The sequence below is a fragment of the Metarhizium brunneum genome, chromosome 6 (assembly GCF_013426205.1).
Source record: "Metarhizium brunneum chromosome 6, complete sequence".
Taxonomy (NCBI): Eukaryota; Fungi; Ascomycota; class Sordariomycetes; order Hypocreales; family Clavicipitaceae; genus Metarhizium; species Metarhizium brunneum.
This window is the reverse complement of record NC_089427.1, coordinates 1,101,643-1,119,698: the sequence shown is the minus strand read 5'-3', so window position 1 is coordinate 1,119,698 and position 18,056 is coordinate 1,101,643. Positions and strand designations below refer to the sequence as shown.

At 52.1% G+C, this 18,056-nt stretch overlaps 5 protein-coding genes across 5 annotated transcripts; 2 read left to right on the top strand and 3 right to left on the bottom strand.

Moving 5' to 3' along the window:
- Position 1: 1 nt before the first annotated feature.
- psc3 (Cohesin subunit psc3) lies at positions 2 to 3,577 on the bottom strand (the record flags this gene model as incomplete). Its single annotated transcript, XM_014691167.1, has 3 exons — positions 2 to 2,851; positions 2,907 to 3,115; positions 3,184 to 3,577. 3 exons carry the CDS (start codon positions 3,575 to 3,577, stop codon positions 2 to 4), a joined length of 3,453 nt encoding a protein of 1,150 aa, XP_014546653.1.
- Positions 3,578 to 4,215: 638 nt separating this feature from the next.
- On the top strand, positions 4,216 to 5,217 carry G6M90_00g096820 (uncharacterized protein; the record flags this gene model as incomplete). The annotated part of the gene is made up of 1 exon (XM_014691168.1): positions 4,216 to 5,217. The coding sequence occupies one exon, from the start codon at positions 4,216 to 4,218 to the stop codon at positions 5,215 to 5,217; it is 1,002 nt and encodes a 333-aa protein (XP_014546654.1).
- Positions 5,218 to 5,671: 454 nt separating this feature from the next.
- On the top strand, positions 5,672 to 7,361 carry G6M90_00g096810 (uncharacterized protein; the record flags this gene model as incomplete). Its single annotated transcript, XM_014691169.1, has 2 exons — positions 5,672 to 6,128; positions 6,187 to 7,361. The coding sequence occupies 2 exons, from the start codon at positions 5,672 to 5,674 to the stop codon at positions 7,359 to 7,361; spliced, it is 1,632 nt and encodes a 543-aa protein (XP_014546655.1).
- A 1,486-nt stretch (positions 7,362 to 8,847) lies between these two features.
- G6M90_00g096800 (uncharacterized protein) lies at positions 8,848 to 10,418 on the bottom strand (the record flags this gene model as incomplete). The annotated part of the gene is made up of 6 exons (XM_014691170.1): positions 8,848 to 9,332; positions 9,416 to 9,483; positions 9,548 to 9,636; positions 9,703 to 9,999; positions 10,069 to 10,176; positions 10,248 to 10,418. 6 exons carry the CDS (start codon positions 10,416 to 10,418, stop codon positions 8,848 to 8,850), a joined length of 1,218 nt encoding a protein of 405 aa, XP_014546656.1.
- Positions 10,419 to 15,353: 4,935 nt separating this feature from the next.
- apdF_5 (Aspyridones efflux protein apdF) lies at positions 15,354 to 16,843 on the bottom strand (the record flags this gene model as incomplete). The annotated part of the gene is made up of 2 exons (XM_014691171.1): positions 15,354 to 15,866; positions 15,971 to 16,843. The coding sequence occupies 2 exons, from the start codon at positions 16,841 to 16,843 to the stop codon at positions 15,354 to 15,356; spliced, it is 1,386 nt and encodes a 461-aa protein (XP_014546657.1).
- Between the last annotated feature and the right edge of the window lie 1,213 nt (positions 16,844 to 18,056).

Sequence of the window (18,056 nt, the reverse complement as noted above, 5' to 3'; positions counted from 1 at the left end):
TCTAGTCGCCTAATCCATCGTCATCCGCGTCATTATGCCCGCCTTCGTTATCCTCGCCCTCGTCGATAGGCTCATCCTCCAGTAGCTCTCTCCTTCGTAAATCCTCTCGCGAGCCCTCCTCCGGCTCGACGTCATCAAAAACGTGGTCGTCGTCGTCCACGACTTCCAGGCTCAGGCCTGGTTTGTCCGACTTGGCAGGCTGCTTGGTAGCCTTCTTATGCCGTCTAGCTATCTTCTCCTCATCCAGATGGGCGACGATTTCTTTGAAGTTGTGGCCGAGCTTTGTTTCGTTGCGGAGAATTCTGCGACGGAGCTTAGCAGCTTGTGAGCCGCGGTCTTCGATGAGACCGGCGGATAGGGCGAGGACGTATTTGCCAGTGAGCTCACAAAAGGCTCTTTCAGCCTTGAGTTCGGCAGCGTAGCGTTCCTCCTTGGACAGGTCTTCGTCTTCGTCGTCTTCGTCGAGCTCTTCGTCGTCGGCCATGGGATCTTCATCTTCAGCGGGATCGTTGAGCAACTTGTCCTTTTTGGACCTTTTAGCGTACTGACGCTCTGCCCCCTCGAAGATGGAGATGAGTTCAGGGACGAGGCCAGGCTCGATGTCTTGGAGGAGAACTTTGAGCTTATCACCTCGGCCAGCGGCTGCTGCAGATGAAGGGTGGAAGTTTTTGATGGCGGGACGGAGGGTGGCGAACGTGAGATGGAGGTCGCAGAGACTGCCGGTGGAAAAGAGGCGGAGCTGGTCAATGGCAGCGCGGGATGAGAAGGTTTCGATGAGGTGTCTTCGGTAGGATTGCCGCAGAACGGAGAGTGTATCCAAGGCTGCGTCCGACAAGCTTGTGCCGGCCGCCAGGAGCTTGGCGATACTTCTAGCCTTCCACATAAGGTAGAACTGGCATGTCTTGATGGCAAATGTGACTACTTCGTCCTCCAAGTCATCAATCTCGTCCTCCTGTGGCTCGTATTTGCCGCGGTGGACAATATGGCTCAGAATATCAATGACAGGTGATGTAGAGGAGTCCTTGGACTTGGACTTTGCTTCAATGGCGTCGACACAGTCAGATATGCTTGCAAGCTTACTGATCTTCATCAAGATGGTAGACAAGTTGCGCAATGCTTCCAAGGGTAGATTACCACGAACGGACAGCTCGCAAGACTTGTCAAAGTTGCGGAGCGCATCGATAGCATTGTCCCATAACAGGGACAGCCTGCTGTCTGTTAGTTCCTCAAGCTCCTCGTACTGGCGAGCATGTAAGAGAGCAGCGGTGGCCTCGGACAAGACTCTCTTATCATCGTGTCTGTTGAATTGGGTGCTTATCTCATCGAGCAGCCTTTCGTACTTGCTGGAGTCCTGACGCAGCTGTTGGAAAGTGTCCAGACTTAAGAATCGCTCGAGTCGTAACACAATTGCTGCCGTCTCAGGCTCTGCGCCAAACTTGTTCAGCAGCTTGGGGATTACTGTGGTCAATTCGAGAGCAACTTCCTCTTGAGCCTCAGCCGCCTCTGATCGGCCCAGCTTTCTCCTGCCCTTGTCATGGTCGCTAGTCAGGGTGAGACTAGACTTGACGGCTGAGCTCAAGACATCAAGAAGGATAGACTCCTCCTCTGAATTTGGCGCAATAGCCTTCTTAAAGGCCGCTTCTGGAGAAGTGGCCTTGGATTTTGATCTCGACTTTGACTTAGCACTTGTGGTGTGGTCAAAGAGAAGGTAGCCCGAAATCATTTCCCATCTAGTGACCTCAGGTACTTTGTCATACAACACCTGGGCTGCAAGAGAGATTCTGGTATCCGGGTTCGAGCCATCTAGCAGCTCTGTGGCAGCATCTAAGCTTGATGAAACACCATTCTGATGCGATTCCTCGATTTGAGCGTCGTAAATGGCCAGCATCTCTGCTAGACACTTGATATTAATCCACTCTTTTCGTGGGGATTCGTATTCATCCTCCTCTACGTCATCCAACTCTTCCAAAACATCAGCGCCGCCAATCTCTTCCAGCTTGCCTTCATAAACGTCGTCGATACAAGCAACAAAGAAATTGACAACAGCCTTGCGAATTCGTATTTCGGTGTCAAAGATGAGCTTGGCAATGGCGTCAATCTCGCTTGGTTCCAAGAGCGCTGCAGATCGTAGCGTATCGATGACGGAGATTGCCGTCACCCGCACAGAAACTTCAGAGTCGAGTGTTGCCATTTCGATTAAGCGCGGTCGAAATCTATCGATAAAGTGTCCCAGCTGCTGAGTATCGCGCCTGAACACCTTGAGAAGCTGTTTCAGCACCTCCTGGCGAGTTGTAGCATTCGTATCTGAAAGCATCCAGCCGAGGTAGCGAAGATAGCCAGGCTCCATGAACACGGTCGGAAGATCCCAAATCCATGCACCCAACGCATCGACACATTCTGCTCGAATCTTGGGGTCCACATCGCGGTATCGGTGGACAAACACTGTGTCAAAAAAGGACTGAATGCCGTCGCTGCAAATTTTGCGATACCCATTTGCCTCATTCAAGCTGCGTTGCACTTCTGAAGCCTTGGTTTTGTTCCTGCTTCTCTTGGCAGCCGCCAGCTGCTGATCTATGTTTGCTATTCTCCGGTCGAGTACGCTTGCTATGAGGACCAGACCTGTTTGAACGGCTAGGGATATCGTGGTTGCTGTGTGGCGGAAAGGTCGCAGAGACGACGACGACATACTTGCCAGCCACGCATGCAAGTTGTCCATCAGATCCGTATTCTTGTAAAGCATATCCGTCTCGTGGAGTAGACTAATCAAAGAGTGAAAGAAACCCACCAACATGTCGCGGAATGACTTTGTACCCTTTGCTCTTGATATTAAAGGGTAGTCGGTAATTTGTTGCTGTGCAAAGGTTAGTACAGTGGCATTGGCAAACGGAATCACGGCTTTGCCAAACCTCTTGGTACACATTCTGTAGATCAACCAGTCTGTTGGGGATATTCTCAGGGTCGCGTATATCATCAGTCGTAACTTCCAGATCGCAGCCGGCACATTGAAGAATACAGTTGATAAGGTCAGCTAATGCCGACGCGTCATCTTCTTTATATTTTTCTAGCCATTGTTTCGCGACACTGTCGGAAGCGTCTCCAGAGCCAAATACATCGGCTGTAGGAAATGGTTAGTATTGAAGATAAATAGACGCTTCAGGGGATAGGAGGCTCTTGTCAACCTACCAAAGAGGCCTGTCCCCTTCTCTCCCGCTTCAATGCGGACGGTCTTTTTGGGCCGGCTGGGTATTCGAGAAACTTGGGCCGGTCCCGACGGCTGTGCTCCATTGATCTTGGGCTTTTTGCTCGAAGGCTTCTTGCTGCGGCCGCCTGCCTTTCGCGATCTAGGAGCGGGGTGTTCTTCGTCGCTGGCATCGTCCTCGTCACTCACGTCCTCCTCCGAGTCCACCTCCTCATCGTCCACTTCCTCTCCATCCTGTGCACCTCTCTTGCGCTTCGGCGCAGCGGTGTTGGTGGGCTCCGGCGCGTACTTGGCCGGCAACTTAACGACGCGTCCGGAGCGGCGACGCGAATCCGCATCCGGTTCGGGGGTTGCGCTGGCACTGGCATTTGCGTCCATGATGTGTCGTCGCAATTGCAGGCGATGGTTTACTCGGAAAGCATTTGCAAAAACCCAAGATTAGAGGTGGGCGGTGGGCGGTGGGCGGTTGGCAACCCTGAATCGCGACTGATGATTTTGGCGATCAAGGCGCGCGTTGGCGTGGAGCGGCTCTCGAGCTGGGGTCGACCGGTTATTTTGGCAAGTGGGCAGGCTCAACTTGTCTCATGGCAAAACACCGGCGATTATGCCCCTTCGGCCAATGAGATTGCCGCCTTCTCTCCTGAGCTGTGGCTTATCTGTGGCTTGGTGGCCTCGGCTTCCTGTAGTCTCCAATCACAGAGCACAGGCACGGGGCACCCACCCAGGTACACTGTACTCCGTACTTGGGGACAAACTCCCAGCCTGCTCAGAGTCCCGTCGAGCTCCTCTCCTCGTTTTATCGGCCAATTCCATTCCGCACCTCGGCCAAAACGGGCGACGAGCAACCAAAAAGTTGTGGCGTTCAACACCATGTCCGGAGCACAAGAAACCAGCTAAATCAACCCGTTGGCAGGTTCTACCACTTTCTCCCATGTCAAATCCATTGATTCTACGGGGCTGGCCGCTGCAGGAATAGGATCAGCCAAGAGCTTCAGTCATTGCCCACGCATGAGGCCATGATCCAGGCATGGAGCCTGCCGTTTCCAAAGTCATCTTCGGTGCCCGGTGAGGGCCGAATCAACGCCAAGATACTTCCGGGGGGAGGCAATGGACTCGAGTCTATCTCGTATCAGTATCCATTGAAACTGATCTCTCCGACTTCGCCCAGTGGTGGCCAAAAAAGTGTCCTGGTCTTCCTTCTGTCATATGGGGGCGGTTTGGTCGCAGGGGATTCAGTCAATCTCTCCATTCATGTCCAGCCTGGCGCCAATCTCAGTCTTGTCACACAAGGTCACACCAAGATTTTCAAATCACCGTCTCCAGATGTCGTCACCAGTCAGCTTTTGACTGTCCAGGTGGACAAGGGGGCCGCTGTGTGTCTGCTACCAGATCCTGTCCAACCGTTTGAAGACAGTGTTTATACGCAAACTCAACTATTTCATCTCTCCCCGGGGTCATCTCTATGTCTACTAGACTGGGTAACAGCAGGTCGAACTGCGCGAGGAGAAAATTGGAGCTTCACAAGTTGGACAGGTCGGAATGAAGTTTGGTTTCGAGCTGAGCAAGGTGGGCGAGATCGTCTCTTGGTAAGGGACACGGTTATACTTTCTCAACAAGGAACACAAGCCATTGAGCAACAACTTCGCGGCACAATGCACAAAATGAGCTTATTTGGCACCTTGATTCTACGAGGCCACGCTATGGAGGAGTTGGGGTCATTCTTCCTTACCGAGTTCGACGCTCTCCCGCGACTAGGGTCCCGTGACTTCCGCACAGAGCAAGACCGTGAGGACGAGGCAAAGAGGATGACAGATTTCGAACGATGGAGAGCGAGAAGGATTGAAAGTGAAGCTAGAGAAGGTGTCTTATGGTCCGCTGCTCGTGTGCGGGGTTGCGTTGTCGTCAAGTTTGGAACGCCAACAGTTGAGTCGGGCCGGGGATGGATTGGATCCATGTTGGCCAAGGAAGGGAGCATATATGCCCACTTTGGTGAGGAAGCGCTGATGTGTGTACGATGACATATTATCTTGTTACGATGTACTCTATAGCAAAGATACCCCATGTGATAAGATTGAGCTCAGCCAAGCCGATGCGTGTTTCTAGCGATGCCAATCCTGCCAACTATTGATCCGGCAGGTTTGGCAGGCCACACAGGCAAGCCCTATTTTTGTTCGCAACACAAGTCGAGGGTCCTGCAATTACCCCCAAAACCCAAAGACGTAGATTAGGAATCAATGGCAGTGTACGGAGTACGGAGTGAACCAAGATGCGTTGGCTGAGGCTGCCCCACGTTGAGATGGACGTTGACAGTGGGGGACATGGCAGAATATCGTCCCCCACCATGAAGATTTGCCCACCGCCCAAATTTTCTGGAGCTTGTCAAGACCGCAAAGGATTGTCCATTGACATCATTTTTATGTCTCAATAACACAACCCATTTCGCACTGCCCGCCTCAGTACGCGATCATCAAAATGGTACGAGGTAGGGCGGCAGGCAGAGGGATCCGTCGCGGAAGCGCCACGTCTGCTGGTGGGCGAGCTGCTCCGCCAGAGGAAAGCGAAGCACCCGACAACAGCGGAGCGTCGAATGAGCCCACAACAGCGACTCCCGCAACATTGGACGAAGCAGTAGCCTCATCTTCGAGCACAACTAGAATCTCTACGCGCCGAGGAGGCACAGCTGCTGGAGCTCGTACGACTACGGGAGGGCGACTCAAGCCAAAGATCCTACGGAGAGATGAAGCGGATAGAGACAAGCTAGCCCGAGAAGAGGAGCGGAAAGCCCATGAAAGAGCAGCCGCTGAGAGGAGGGCACGTGGTCGCTCACGAAATCGAAGCAAGAGGAGTCGAGGCGATGCAATGGGTGCCAGGGGAGGCAGAGGAGCTTCCACTGCCAGTGGCCCGTTCTCTAGCGGCTTTTCCGGAGCTGGTATGTCGCCAGTGACATTCAAAAAACACACGTCGCTCAATTCTAATGATGAATGCAGGTGGTTCAGCAGGCGGTGGGTGGTTTGGTGGCGGTAGCGGCGCTGCTGCAGGAGGAGGCTTTTATGGCGGCAGAGGAAAATCCGAATCGAAGGGCAAAGGATTTGCAGAAGCCGATGTTCGAATGCGCGAGGCAAGAATAAATGCAGACAAACTTCACGTCATGACACCAGAGGACGAGCTCGATAGCGACGATGAGGCAATGATGGCAGCGCTGAGCGGTCGTACTGCCGTCACAATGCCCATGGGTATATACCGACGAGAACACAAAGAACAAGGAGTCATTGTGGCCACAACGGCGGAGCTTGAAGCCGCCGAAAATGCTACTGGAGAAGAAGAAAGTTTATGGGTTGATGGAGATGGGTCTGGCAACTTGCCACCCATGGATCAACCAGAAGAGGGCGTGTGGGAGACAGATGGAAAGAAGGTATTGATCAAGAAGGAGCCAGATACTGAAGACCCGATGGATCTTGACACAGCGATTGAGGTTGCGTCAGCCGATGAAGAGAAGCAGGCAACTCCGGCTACGAAGCCCAAGAAGGAGCTACCAAAAGACCCCGAGGAGAGAGCCATTCAAACAGACTTGGATCTACTAGCCGGTGAACTCGGGGCCATCACAGTCACAGACGAAGCGGGAGAAACACGAACTGAGGGGCCATCTAACAAAGACGGACGTCTATATCTGTTCCAATTTCCACCACTGATCCCTCCTTTGAGGGAAGTAGGACAGCCTCGACGCAAGACCAAAGTCAAGGCAGAAGGCGATGATATCAATATCATGGACACTCCAAGCGCTGACGACGCCGCGGTCGACTTGACCCAGGATGATTCTGGCAGAGACGCAGACGACGACGACGTTGGTGACGAGCACGAGACAGAGGGCTTCCGCTCCCAATTTTTATCTCATGGGGGCATGATTGGCAAACTCAACGTTCGCAAGTCAGGCAAGGTAGAGCTTGACTGGGGCGGTATAACACTAGAGATGAGTCCAGCAGCGGGTATGAACTTCTTAACAACGGCGGTTATTGTCGAAGAAAATGACGAAAAGCCACAACAAGGCGTTGTAGGCGGGGATGGTGTTGGCATGGGTAAGATTATGGGACGGTTCGTCCTCGCTCCTATATGGAGCGAAGAAGAGGACTGGAACGTTGCACCTCAGGAGTTACTCACGGCATGAGAACTGGGCAGAAAGACAAGGAGAAAGAACCAGATGCCCGTTTTGGAATGTCCCTTGCCTTGAGGCCCACATTACACAAGTTTCTGGTTCAGGTTCATGCAAGTCAACACAAGGAGCAAGGTCTGGCCGAAATGGGCACAACCCATCCTTCCCCAACTATTCATTTTTTGCACGGCACCCGCATTTCACCGGGCTTCATTGACGCATGTGAGCTTCCTTGGTCCCTTTCCGTCGTATAAGTCAGCGGAAGCTGTGTCACCAAGTCAATATGCAAGCAACGATTCCCAAGGAGCCAATCGCAACAAGCCGCAAACCTTCAATCACACGTCCCACACCAGACACACAGTCAGTTTAACCAGAGGTTGTGAATCAAGATCAAGATCCAGAAACTCTAATAATTCCTATCCATCAACTTTGAAACCCCCGCTAGCAGCACCACGGCGGTCCAACGGACCCAGCCCAACCCGGCCGGATAACCGGTTTGGAAGCCTCTGGTCTTCGAGCCTGGCATCCAGAAGCCTTCTTTCTTCACCAGGACACTCATCTCTTTTTTGGGTATTCTCCTCCGTCACGTAACCGCCCCTGAGCGCTACTCGACAGGCTTGCATGAACGGGACCCATCTCAGCTACCCAAACTCGAATGTGATAGGAGCGGAACATGGGGCCGTGAGAGGGGGGGGACGCGCATGAACAGGGTCCTGGCTTGTGTTTTACTTTGCCGCAAAAACCTTGCGCTTGAGAAGCTTCCGTGGAGTAGGTAGAAGCCCTAGAAATCCAGTTATAATAAAAAAAAGGCACGCAAGAGTGCCAAGTGCCAGAAAGGGTAAAAAGACGCATGTTGCCGTCGCATTTCCAGGTCCCAGGATCTCATGCAAATCACCAATCACCCCGGAGCAAGGGTAGGATCCATGCCCCAGCCACGAGACGACCATGTCAAGAACCATCCAGATCAAAAGTAAGGTCGGCAAAGATGGCCACAAAAAAAAAAGAAAAGAAAAGAAGAAGGAAAAAAATTAACATGACGACGGGATAGCATGGTTTTCTCCACACTGCGCCTTGAAATTGTTCAGGCTGTTTTGCGAAAATGGGATGACATGGTGAATACGGGCTGCGGGAATGTCTCTGGAGGGAAAGGTGGAGGGACCCTGCCGGAATGTGTGTTTCAGATATAGTACATATGTACGACATGTGGCTGTTGGATCTTGAATAATCCACAACGTCTCATATCAGGTTTCTACTTTGGCCAAAGGTATTTGGTGTTGATCGGATGGAAATAGTGTATCTATTACTCTTTTAAGGCGTATCTCATGCCCGAATTCACCTGAAAAAAAAAGCCCGTAGGCAGAACCCCAAACTCCAGCTATCCTATCCTATTCTATCCGGCCGGGACGCTTCAACAGTCAGTATAGTAGAGTACATGAAATGTCTGTCCGATTCCCAAAGTATACTGTGCATTTTATAGAAGAAAAAAAAGAACTGCAATTGTCTATTGAACGCCCCATCCCTTTTTTAACTGGTATTCCCGTCCGTGGGACTCCAAATCAGCAAGCTCGTCCACCGGCCGCAAATCATGCGTGCTCAACGTGGGCGAATTTTCGGCGCCTTCAATGACAAAAATTTCGCTCTTGGCGTCGCTGGGCACGTCGCCACTATTCTGACTACCCGTTGGGATCTCTTCGTGAGATTCGTCAATGGTGAAACCGACATATTTGGGTCGGATTTCGCTCTTTTTGGTCACGCTGTGGAGAGACACGTCGTTCGGGCCTTGGCCCGGCATGGACCCGCGGGTATTCCGGCTTCCACGTCCATAGCGTGCTGCTCCTGAAATGCCGCTGCTGGGGTACTTGTCGGTCGATAGGAAGCCTCGAATTTTCAGGGCCCGGAGGAGAGGCCGGATAGTTGCCAGGCTGGATGCGATAATGGCGACACCTGGTTCCACCAGACTCCATATCATGGCGTCTGTAACTGAGACTGCGTGGGTATTAGCCCAGGTTTCATGTCTTCCGTCAGAGGAAAATGAAAAGGGGGGAGTAGGGAGAGCAGCCACAACATACACATGAAATCGTCAGTCATTTCGAGACCCGCTAGGAATTTGAGCCTGATGAGTGTGGCGATACTGGCGCTAGAGATTGAATTAGCACCATGCAAGGTGAAGGAAATGCAGAGGAACGAAAGCAAAGACATACAAGACACCGAGACCAAGAATGACAATGACTGTGGCCTTGGCTTGTTTGGTCATCTTGACACCCCAAAGCATGGGAATAGGAATGAGTGCCTGTATATGTACAGTTAGAATACCGCACTCTTGAGAAGCGGAATCATGACTAGCTGCCGGACTCACGAAGAACCAGTCCGATAGAACTGTCATGACACTAAGAGCATAAGCTGCTGAAATGATCTCATCCGGCCCGGCACAGTGACCTGTCGTGATCCTAAAGTCCCATTGCTTCGCCACTGGCGTGCATTGAAAGATATCCCATATGAAGATGCCCAAACTCCAGAGGGTGACAATGACCAAGGATCCTCGAATTATCCAAATGTAAAGCTTTTTCGTGGCCAGCCGTAACAAAAATACGCCAATACTGAGTTTAATAAGCATCATGTCGATGATATAAATCGCAATGGTCAAAGCTTGCCACTGTCAAGTCACGCGAATTAGCCGCCATGAGAAAAATGCGACATGGGCGACGATGAGGAATCCGCTTACCATAAGAGCAGCCACCCGATCATCTTCATTAGGAACTGCGGCATTGTGCTTGCCCAGTCCCCGTCGTACACCTTCGAGAGTAAAGGCGCACGTCACGGTGAAGAGCACCTGCATTAGGAGATGAGTTAGAGAAATTTGTCCCAACCACACCAGACTTGCCCTCGCGTTTTGAGACTAACCTGCGCTGCCAGCATAAGCCAGTCGTCTGCTTGGTAACTCTTCATCAAAAACACTCTTGTATAGGATCGTAGTCCAACGGCAAACCAGCTCGTAATCAACAAGACCGTACATGCCGCGATTAGTGAACCTCCATTATACTCCGTCAGGTCGACTGTCGTCTCGTCGGCCATGGCTGTTGCGGCGCTACGGCTTTCTTTCTACAAGGCCCAACTGCTGATCATGACCCGGTCGTTTTGTCTCGTCGAATCGAGGTACGAGTCCAGTTGGACAAGTCAAAGTTAAGGCCGCAGGGTAATTTTCGACGGGCAAGCAAGTGAACGCCGCTTGCTATATACAGCGTCCCAGAAAATGCGCTACAAGTCGCAAAGAGAGTCAAGGTGTGGTGTACTAGCTTTCTCACAAGATCTATGCATGGAAGGACGGGGTATCCAAGAAAAGCAAACAACCAAAAAGTAAGAAGAAAACGCAAACGTCCAATATTCAACACCCATGAAGTGGCGCGCGGCGACAGCCCTCCATTTAAGAAAGGTGTCGCAACCCGGACCCAACAGGGGACAGCCAGCAGGGTGGTAGCAACACCTACAACTTCAACGGAGACTTTGGAGGGCGGCTGGTAGGCCAAGGCTATCTATCCGGTCCCGTCAATACCATATCCCATGCAGCCATGCAGAAGCTGTGGTTGGGCCTTGGTGTTCCTAGCTAGTAGCACTTGTCTAGGGAGACGGGGCAACTTGAAAGACAAGGCCGTATCTGCAGCACTCCAAGTGGACCTGCGTGGATGGTAAGTAAAGGACCCGATCTATCTCAGTCTGTGCTCCGCATTCGGGAAGGGCTAGCATGTACATTGCGGAAATGAAACAGAGCATATACATACAGGGATGCATAGCAAAGACTTCTGTTGTGACGAATCAAACGCAAGGCCTAATAGTTTTAAAGAAGGCGCAACTTCATGCTGCTGTCGCCCTCCCTGGATTCTACCATTGAGTCAGCTTTTTTGTACGTCAAGTGCAGCCTCTCCAAAGAGACATCCTTAACCCTGTGGCAGAACGCCGCAGCCGCCCATTAACCAAGGGCGAAATTGCTCTTATGCAGGGGAACTCTAGTCCAATCGAAGCAGATTACGCCCTCTCTGTGAAATATTTCAAGGAGGCGAAAATCAATATTTGACAAGAGCCTGCCTTCGAGTCATGCTGGGCATTCTGGTAACAACGGAACTCCCGAGCCGTCAAGATCGAAATGATGCATACGGCTGAATGGTGACCGGGGTGAAGACGAGTGGACAGGCCCTCCTTACTGGTCGTTCCTGAAGCAAGCCATCGTTCGCTATGGAGTGAATTATGCTCTGCGGACTCGCTCGTTTTTGCTAGGCGCGCTCACGCCCCACCGGGTACCTGGCTATCAGTTGAGGCTTTATTACAATATATGTACTACTGTATATGTATTGTACATACAGTAGGTAGATATGTTCTGCCCCAGATTAGTACTTGGGTATATATGGAGAGAGTTTAAACACAATAAATAGGTACCTAGGTAGGTAGTTGGGGATGAGCGCACCTAGCAAAAAGAGCGAGCCCGCCGAGCAGTTCACGCTATGGAGTACAGAGTATTATGTATGCAATACATAATAACACGAGGCATGCCCATCGGCGCCCACCTGGTCCCCTGCCAAAGTCTCAAGCAGCCATTGTGACTGGCCCTTGAGAATGTCTCGGGACACGGCAATTCCAGAAGGTACCTAGGTAGTTGACCTTGGCCGCTCAGCAAAGTTTCTCCAGTCTCGAAGAGTGTTGCCAGTATGTTCCACGTTGTTTCGATGCAGGGGTGAGACTTCCGCCAACTCGTGCGGCTGATCATTGTGCATTTTGGAACTTCAACGGGTTCAGAGTACACCATCGAGTTAAGTTTGTCCCTTGGACCCCCAAATTGGTGTCCAGGAACCTATCGCCAACCGGAAGCGCTAGAGGCAAGGGCAAATGATCGATTGACCGAGCTTTGGTGGCGGAAGCTTAAGTGTCGACCACTGTAACGCCATTGACGAGTTGCGGCGCCAACTTGGCCGCATTGGCGCGCTGGGATAGTTGGCGCTCGGGTATCAGTGAGTTCGACAAAATCCCGGGCACCATGCAAAGAATTAGCCACTTCATCCCTAGGTGGCCGGAAGCTGCCGCTGCATCTGCCGCATGGGATGAGTCGTAGGGGCAACAAAGATTCGCGAAATCGACATGAAGGGCGTTTTGATTCAGTCGGACTCCTCACGTGTCGAGGCACCTGGGGGGGCACTTGGGAACATGCAAACCAGACATGCTTTGAAGCCGGTGGAAGGAGCAACAGGCACTGGCCAATGCGACTTGCCCTTTTCAGGCAACTACTTGACATCACATAAGCACCATCAATTGATGAGGTCAGGACGACGAAATGTCTGGTAGAAGACGCCTTTCTCATGCGGAAGCCTCCAAGAGCTTTCAACAGTCCGCAATCTCCGTATTATCAAAGTCAAAGGAAGTGAGACACGCCGGCGCCAACACAACTAGGACAGGGCTGTCTGATCTCGCTGACCCAGGTTACATCCGCGCGACTCGAGTCACCGCCGAGGCTGTAATGCATGTCCCGTGGCGTTTCGGGGTCATGACACAACACCGCGCCTATGGGTAGGACAGAACCGGTGCAATTGCCAACTTGGTCGTCATTCCTCGCCTTCAGTTGTTTGTTCGACGCAGAGTCGAGCGTCCAAGCTGGATATTCCAAGAATCCAGACTCTGTAAGTGGGTTGATGCCTCCAGTCCAGTCCGCCGTCACCAGCTACGCCTATTCTGCGGCGCATTCTCATGTTTACTCGTGGTAGTTGCGCCTCGCGAATTGTCCCGGAGTCCGCCAAGCCACAAGCCGGGCCTTGCATTGAGTTCCCATCTATTGTGGGGTTCGTCCCCTCGGAAGATCAAGATTGGCCAAGACCGAGAGCGCCATCTGACAGGATACTCTGCCAGTGCGCCGTCCAAACATGCGGAATTGTCAACCGCACAGGCAGCTCAGACATCGATTTTGTCTCTAGCTTGCAGAGATCTTCCGGCAGGCGGGTGGTGACAGGACAGAAATGCCGACACGTGCGTTTGTCAATCAATGACCGGGCTTTTGCAGCGGCGAGTTGATCCAGCGTCGACGTGACATTGCTTGGACAACAGACCAATTCCATCACACATTCGTTGCACGGCCTCTCGACTCCAATTCACACATCGACCGCGCGTATCATTGGGTGCGCTTTATCAAGTCTTCTGGGCGCGAAAAGCTGCCAAGGTTACCATGAGAACCAGGCCAACCCACGGATCATCTCATCTCAATCCGGAATTATCTCAAACATAATCTAATTGGTTTCGGTGGCTTCGCCATTATGCGTTTCCGAGTGGGATGGCCGGCGTCCCACGTTGAAGGACGTTCAAAACCAGCATATCTATGTACATCAACGGTCGGCGAGACCAAAAAAATCCCGCTCGCCAGCACTTAAAATTCGAGCTTCGGGAGATCGATCCACGCTACTGCCGATAACGCACGTCTTGCAACTCGAGACGAACCAGCCCGCGCACCATTCGAAGGCCTAATCCAAGGACAGATAGCGTGGCACTGACGCCTTGGCAACAGCCAAATTTAACGCGGGTGCATTAAATGTGCCTCGACATCAAACTATTCGATACCGTCTTGAGACTGAGAAACCACTCACAACGGCCCTCAGTCGTGAAATTGTATTGGGAACATGGCTGACGACGCCTCTATTCACGGCCAATCAAGAGTGTCTGTCGACCCCGTTGGTGAAACTTGCGGCATCTTCTAGAATAGCTATCCCCGATAATGCAATGTCGAGTCATATACCTGGACCGGCTACAACAGTCTGCCACCAGCCATGCCAGCACTGGCCTGCGTGTTCTATCTACGAGGCTCGTCACAAGCCACTAATATGGCGGCGGGCTGCTAAGTCAAATAGTTATTTATAGTGCTACGCAAAAAGTGCGGGACCCTTTATAATGTAAGTCTGAATAAATGTGAATACGAAACTGAAGTAATACCCATGTATCTCCTTGGTTTCTACAAACAGACGAAGGCTAACAATGAAAACAGCCCAATCCACTGAGGTCCTTGGTACTCCGTATAGTCCACGAACCACCTCGAAAGTCCTCGTCCCTTCATCTGTAAGATGTTGCTGGGGCACATGGAAGGAAGGGAACTCTGTGGCATTGCGAACGTTGATTATCGGCCGTCACCAAGCCCTGGAGATGCTCAAGACTCTGCAGCTCTACAAGTGCCGAGTCCCACATAGAAGACATCTGAACCACATGCCAGACATTATACATAGCTCTATTTCCCCAGAGAGGGGAATGTTAACGCCTGAATACCTTTTTTGCAGTTGTACACTTGGTTGTTGCGACATGAATTACCAAATTGCTCGTCATGGGTAATCGCCAAATCTTTTTTTAAGGGAGAGCATTGTTTCGCTCATTAGTCAAGTGATATGACAAGCATGATGCGAGTATCGTGCAAGCGTAACATCTTCATCAAATCCTTTACTTGGCTTCTTTGCCGGTAGAGGGGGGGGTAGGGTATTCGCCTGGGTGTCACCATCTATCACCCCCGGGAGACTTCAAGGGGAGCTGAGTCAAGTTTCCGTATGCTGTGATGACGCACCCTCCCACCGCTTGGCATTGACGCGTCTCTTGACCAATAGGGACCTAGTTGATAAGCACAATTCTACATGACAGGACGGCACTCAGATTCCCATCTTTACTTGTGTTTATCACGACTACTCATGGTTCACGGACTACTAGGACGTTGTCCGGGTTTTATCACGTACAGAAACGGTGGGACATGTATTTGCAAAAAATTATATCCATCTATATTCATACTATAAGAGTGTGTATTAAATGCTACGTATTATTAATATGCTATGCGAGAACTCTTTCCCATCTGTGTACGTCAATTGTGTACTAGGTTATTTCCTGGCCGTCATATCCTGACTTTGAAACTCTTGGGTTCCCCATATCCCAAGCATTCTTTAGACTCAGAATCACGATGTTTTTATATCAACTTTTTAAAAGAAAAGGCTGCTTCCTTGTGTCTTTTTAAATTGTGACTTTCCACTTCCATCCTGTCGCAGCGATTCGAGATGCCACAACAAGAAGAGAGGCAGCTAGCATGACCGAGCCTCCCCAAATCTGGGCCGAAACATACTCGCCCCCCGAGCGATCAATGATGGCTCCGGCGGTGGGAGGGCCTGCGAGCGTGGCAAAGGAGCAGAGAGTCTCAACCATGCCAAACCGAATTCCCATCTTCTGGGGGTCTTTCGTCAGGCTCGCCAAACAAGGGACAAATATGCCCTGGTTAGTGCCGATAGTCACTCCAAAGCAGGCGCTGAAGACGTACATGCTTGTGCGCGTCGAGATGCCAACCCAAGCAAACAGCATGATACCTACAAAGGCAGTGGCCACAATAAAGACATTAATTGGGCCGAAATAATTATCTGCCAGGTATCCCACCATAGGTCTAATAGGAATGCCCACGGCGTTGCTCAGGAGGAGCAGGTTGACGGATTCGAGGGACGAAAATCCAACAATGTTGCGGGCGAAGCTGTTGATCTGTAGCAACATTAGTAAGTTTAACTGTCCATTCTCTCTGTTCCGAAGGCTCAGAAGTGGGTTTTGGGGGAAAACAGTATGCCCATGTGTGTACGTGTGCTTACATAGAATTGCCCAAAGTAGATGCCATAGAAATTCAGAAACGACGCAGCGGCAAACAACGAGTACGGAAGCTCCTTGAAGGCCGCCCACTCGATCAGACGACCTGCCCTTCGGCCAGGGATACATGGCCTCAACAGAGCACACGCGCCACCGCAAATAGTAAGAGCAATAAGCGCCGCACATCGGGCAGCCCATCGGAACCCTATGCGGGGGATCAAGTATTGCACCGTGGAAGGAAACACAAGGCCTCCCAGCGAGGTGCCTCCAGCCGCAAAAGACAGCGCCAGGGATCTGTTCTTCTTGAAATATGAGCTTGCCACGGATATAGCTGGCGCAAAGATGGTTCCCAGGCCTAGCCCGGTACACACTCCCTGGGCGAGGAATATCTGCCAATACTCTGAGCAAAAGCTCGTCATGTAAGAGCCCAGCACGGCGAAGAAGGAGCCTAATATGACTGTTTCTCGAGCGTACCCGGCGTCGGCAAGACGGCCGGAAAAGGCGCAGGTACCAAAGGTCAGAAACACCTGGCAAGAGCCGATCCATGAGACTTTGGCGGAGGGCAGACCAAGGGTGTCGACATAGTAGAGTTGGTACACGCCGAATGAGGCGGCATATCCCCACGACATTGCATTGACGAGATGGGCGGCAAGAACTTGAGACCAGGCTCGCCATCCACCATCTGGGGGAACGAAATCGTGTTCAAGTGATGCATCAGGGTCAGGGGTTGGGCTGGGGGCTGGCGAATGAGGCTCGCGGGTAATGGGAGCCGTGGCCAAGCAGGACGACTGAGGAGATGTTTTGATATCATCCATGAGGTGTACCTCTTGGACAGTGCAGACTTGTTTCTCGATATCGACGGCCTTTGACGAGTCCATGGGTCTTTCCACCAAGGAGATGGACTTGGGATCAGGGCTAGAGAAAAGGGGCAACTTGACCAGGAGGGCGAGAAAACACAGTACTCAACTTGAAGCAGAAATGTCGGCTTTGTTGTTTCTGATCGTCTCTGGTCAGATATATTTACTCTTTGGTCCGCCACCTACTACTTATACTTTTTGTTTCAGTCTATAGGGAGAGCATGGCCGATCAGGCAGTCAACTACTCGGGCCATCCAAACGCCAACTCTCGGGTGATGGCCCAGGGGAAAAGTTTTCCCCCGTGCATACGGCGGTCACTCTCGAGTCTCGACCATGTACCATCTCTGCGCGTCGCATCCACCTCCCAGCCTCGAGGGTGATGACATTCCTTGGCGCACCTGCATTCCCACGCCGCCAGCAACCCGATGTGAGGTAGCCAGCAGGCGAAATCGGACAACCGCAGCTCTCACGCAACAGAAACACGTCCGGTCCGAAGGTAGCACAGTGTTCTCAGGCAGGCGAGCAGGCGATGCATGACGGGGGGGGCGGTAGACAGTGGTGGTGAACCGTGACGGCTCCCGTGGCCGACTTACACGCTCCCAACCAAGTTCGTGTACAAAGGAGCCATGGCCTATTTCCTCAACCCCAGACGCCACGGTCTCGTGATACTTTGAAAGCGGCCGAGTCTGTGGGGTCAACACACCGGCCCGTACGTCCTCATTACGTACCGCCAACACAGCACACAGGCTGGCAGGGCGAGGCATCGCCTCCGCCGACGTCTTATCGCTCTGCGTCGCCGCAGTGGCGTCCGGGGTAGATGGGTGTTTGGTGTTGCGCTGCCCATCCAACACAAGTCGACCGTACACACCGGACTCCACCCGAGCGAGGATGGGAAAATTTTCCCTGCAGGCAAGTCCACCTACGTGGATGTCGGCAGCCGGTGCAGAAGCCGGCATGGGATCATGGGAGAAAGAGATGCCAACTGAAGCCGACTGCAAAGGGGAAAGAAGCAGTGCCAGAGCAAACGTTTCCACCCAAGGGGGTCGATAGGGCTGTAGGGTAGCCCTACATGGAATAGTTCTCCTTCGAGCCGCGAAGAAAAACCAACCCCGTCTTATTACCGGCGGCCTATCCCCGCCCCGACTACCGGACACCGCCACCACCGTCGGCAAGGGCAAGGCACTTTTTCGCTGGTCCCCGCGCCGCAAATCCCCCCCCCCCTTTCCAGCGGACC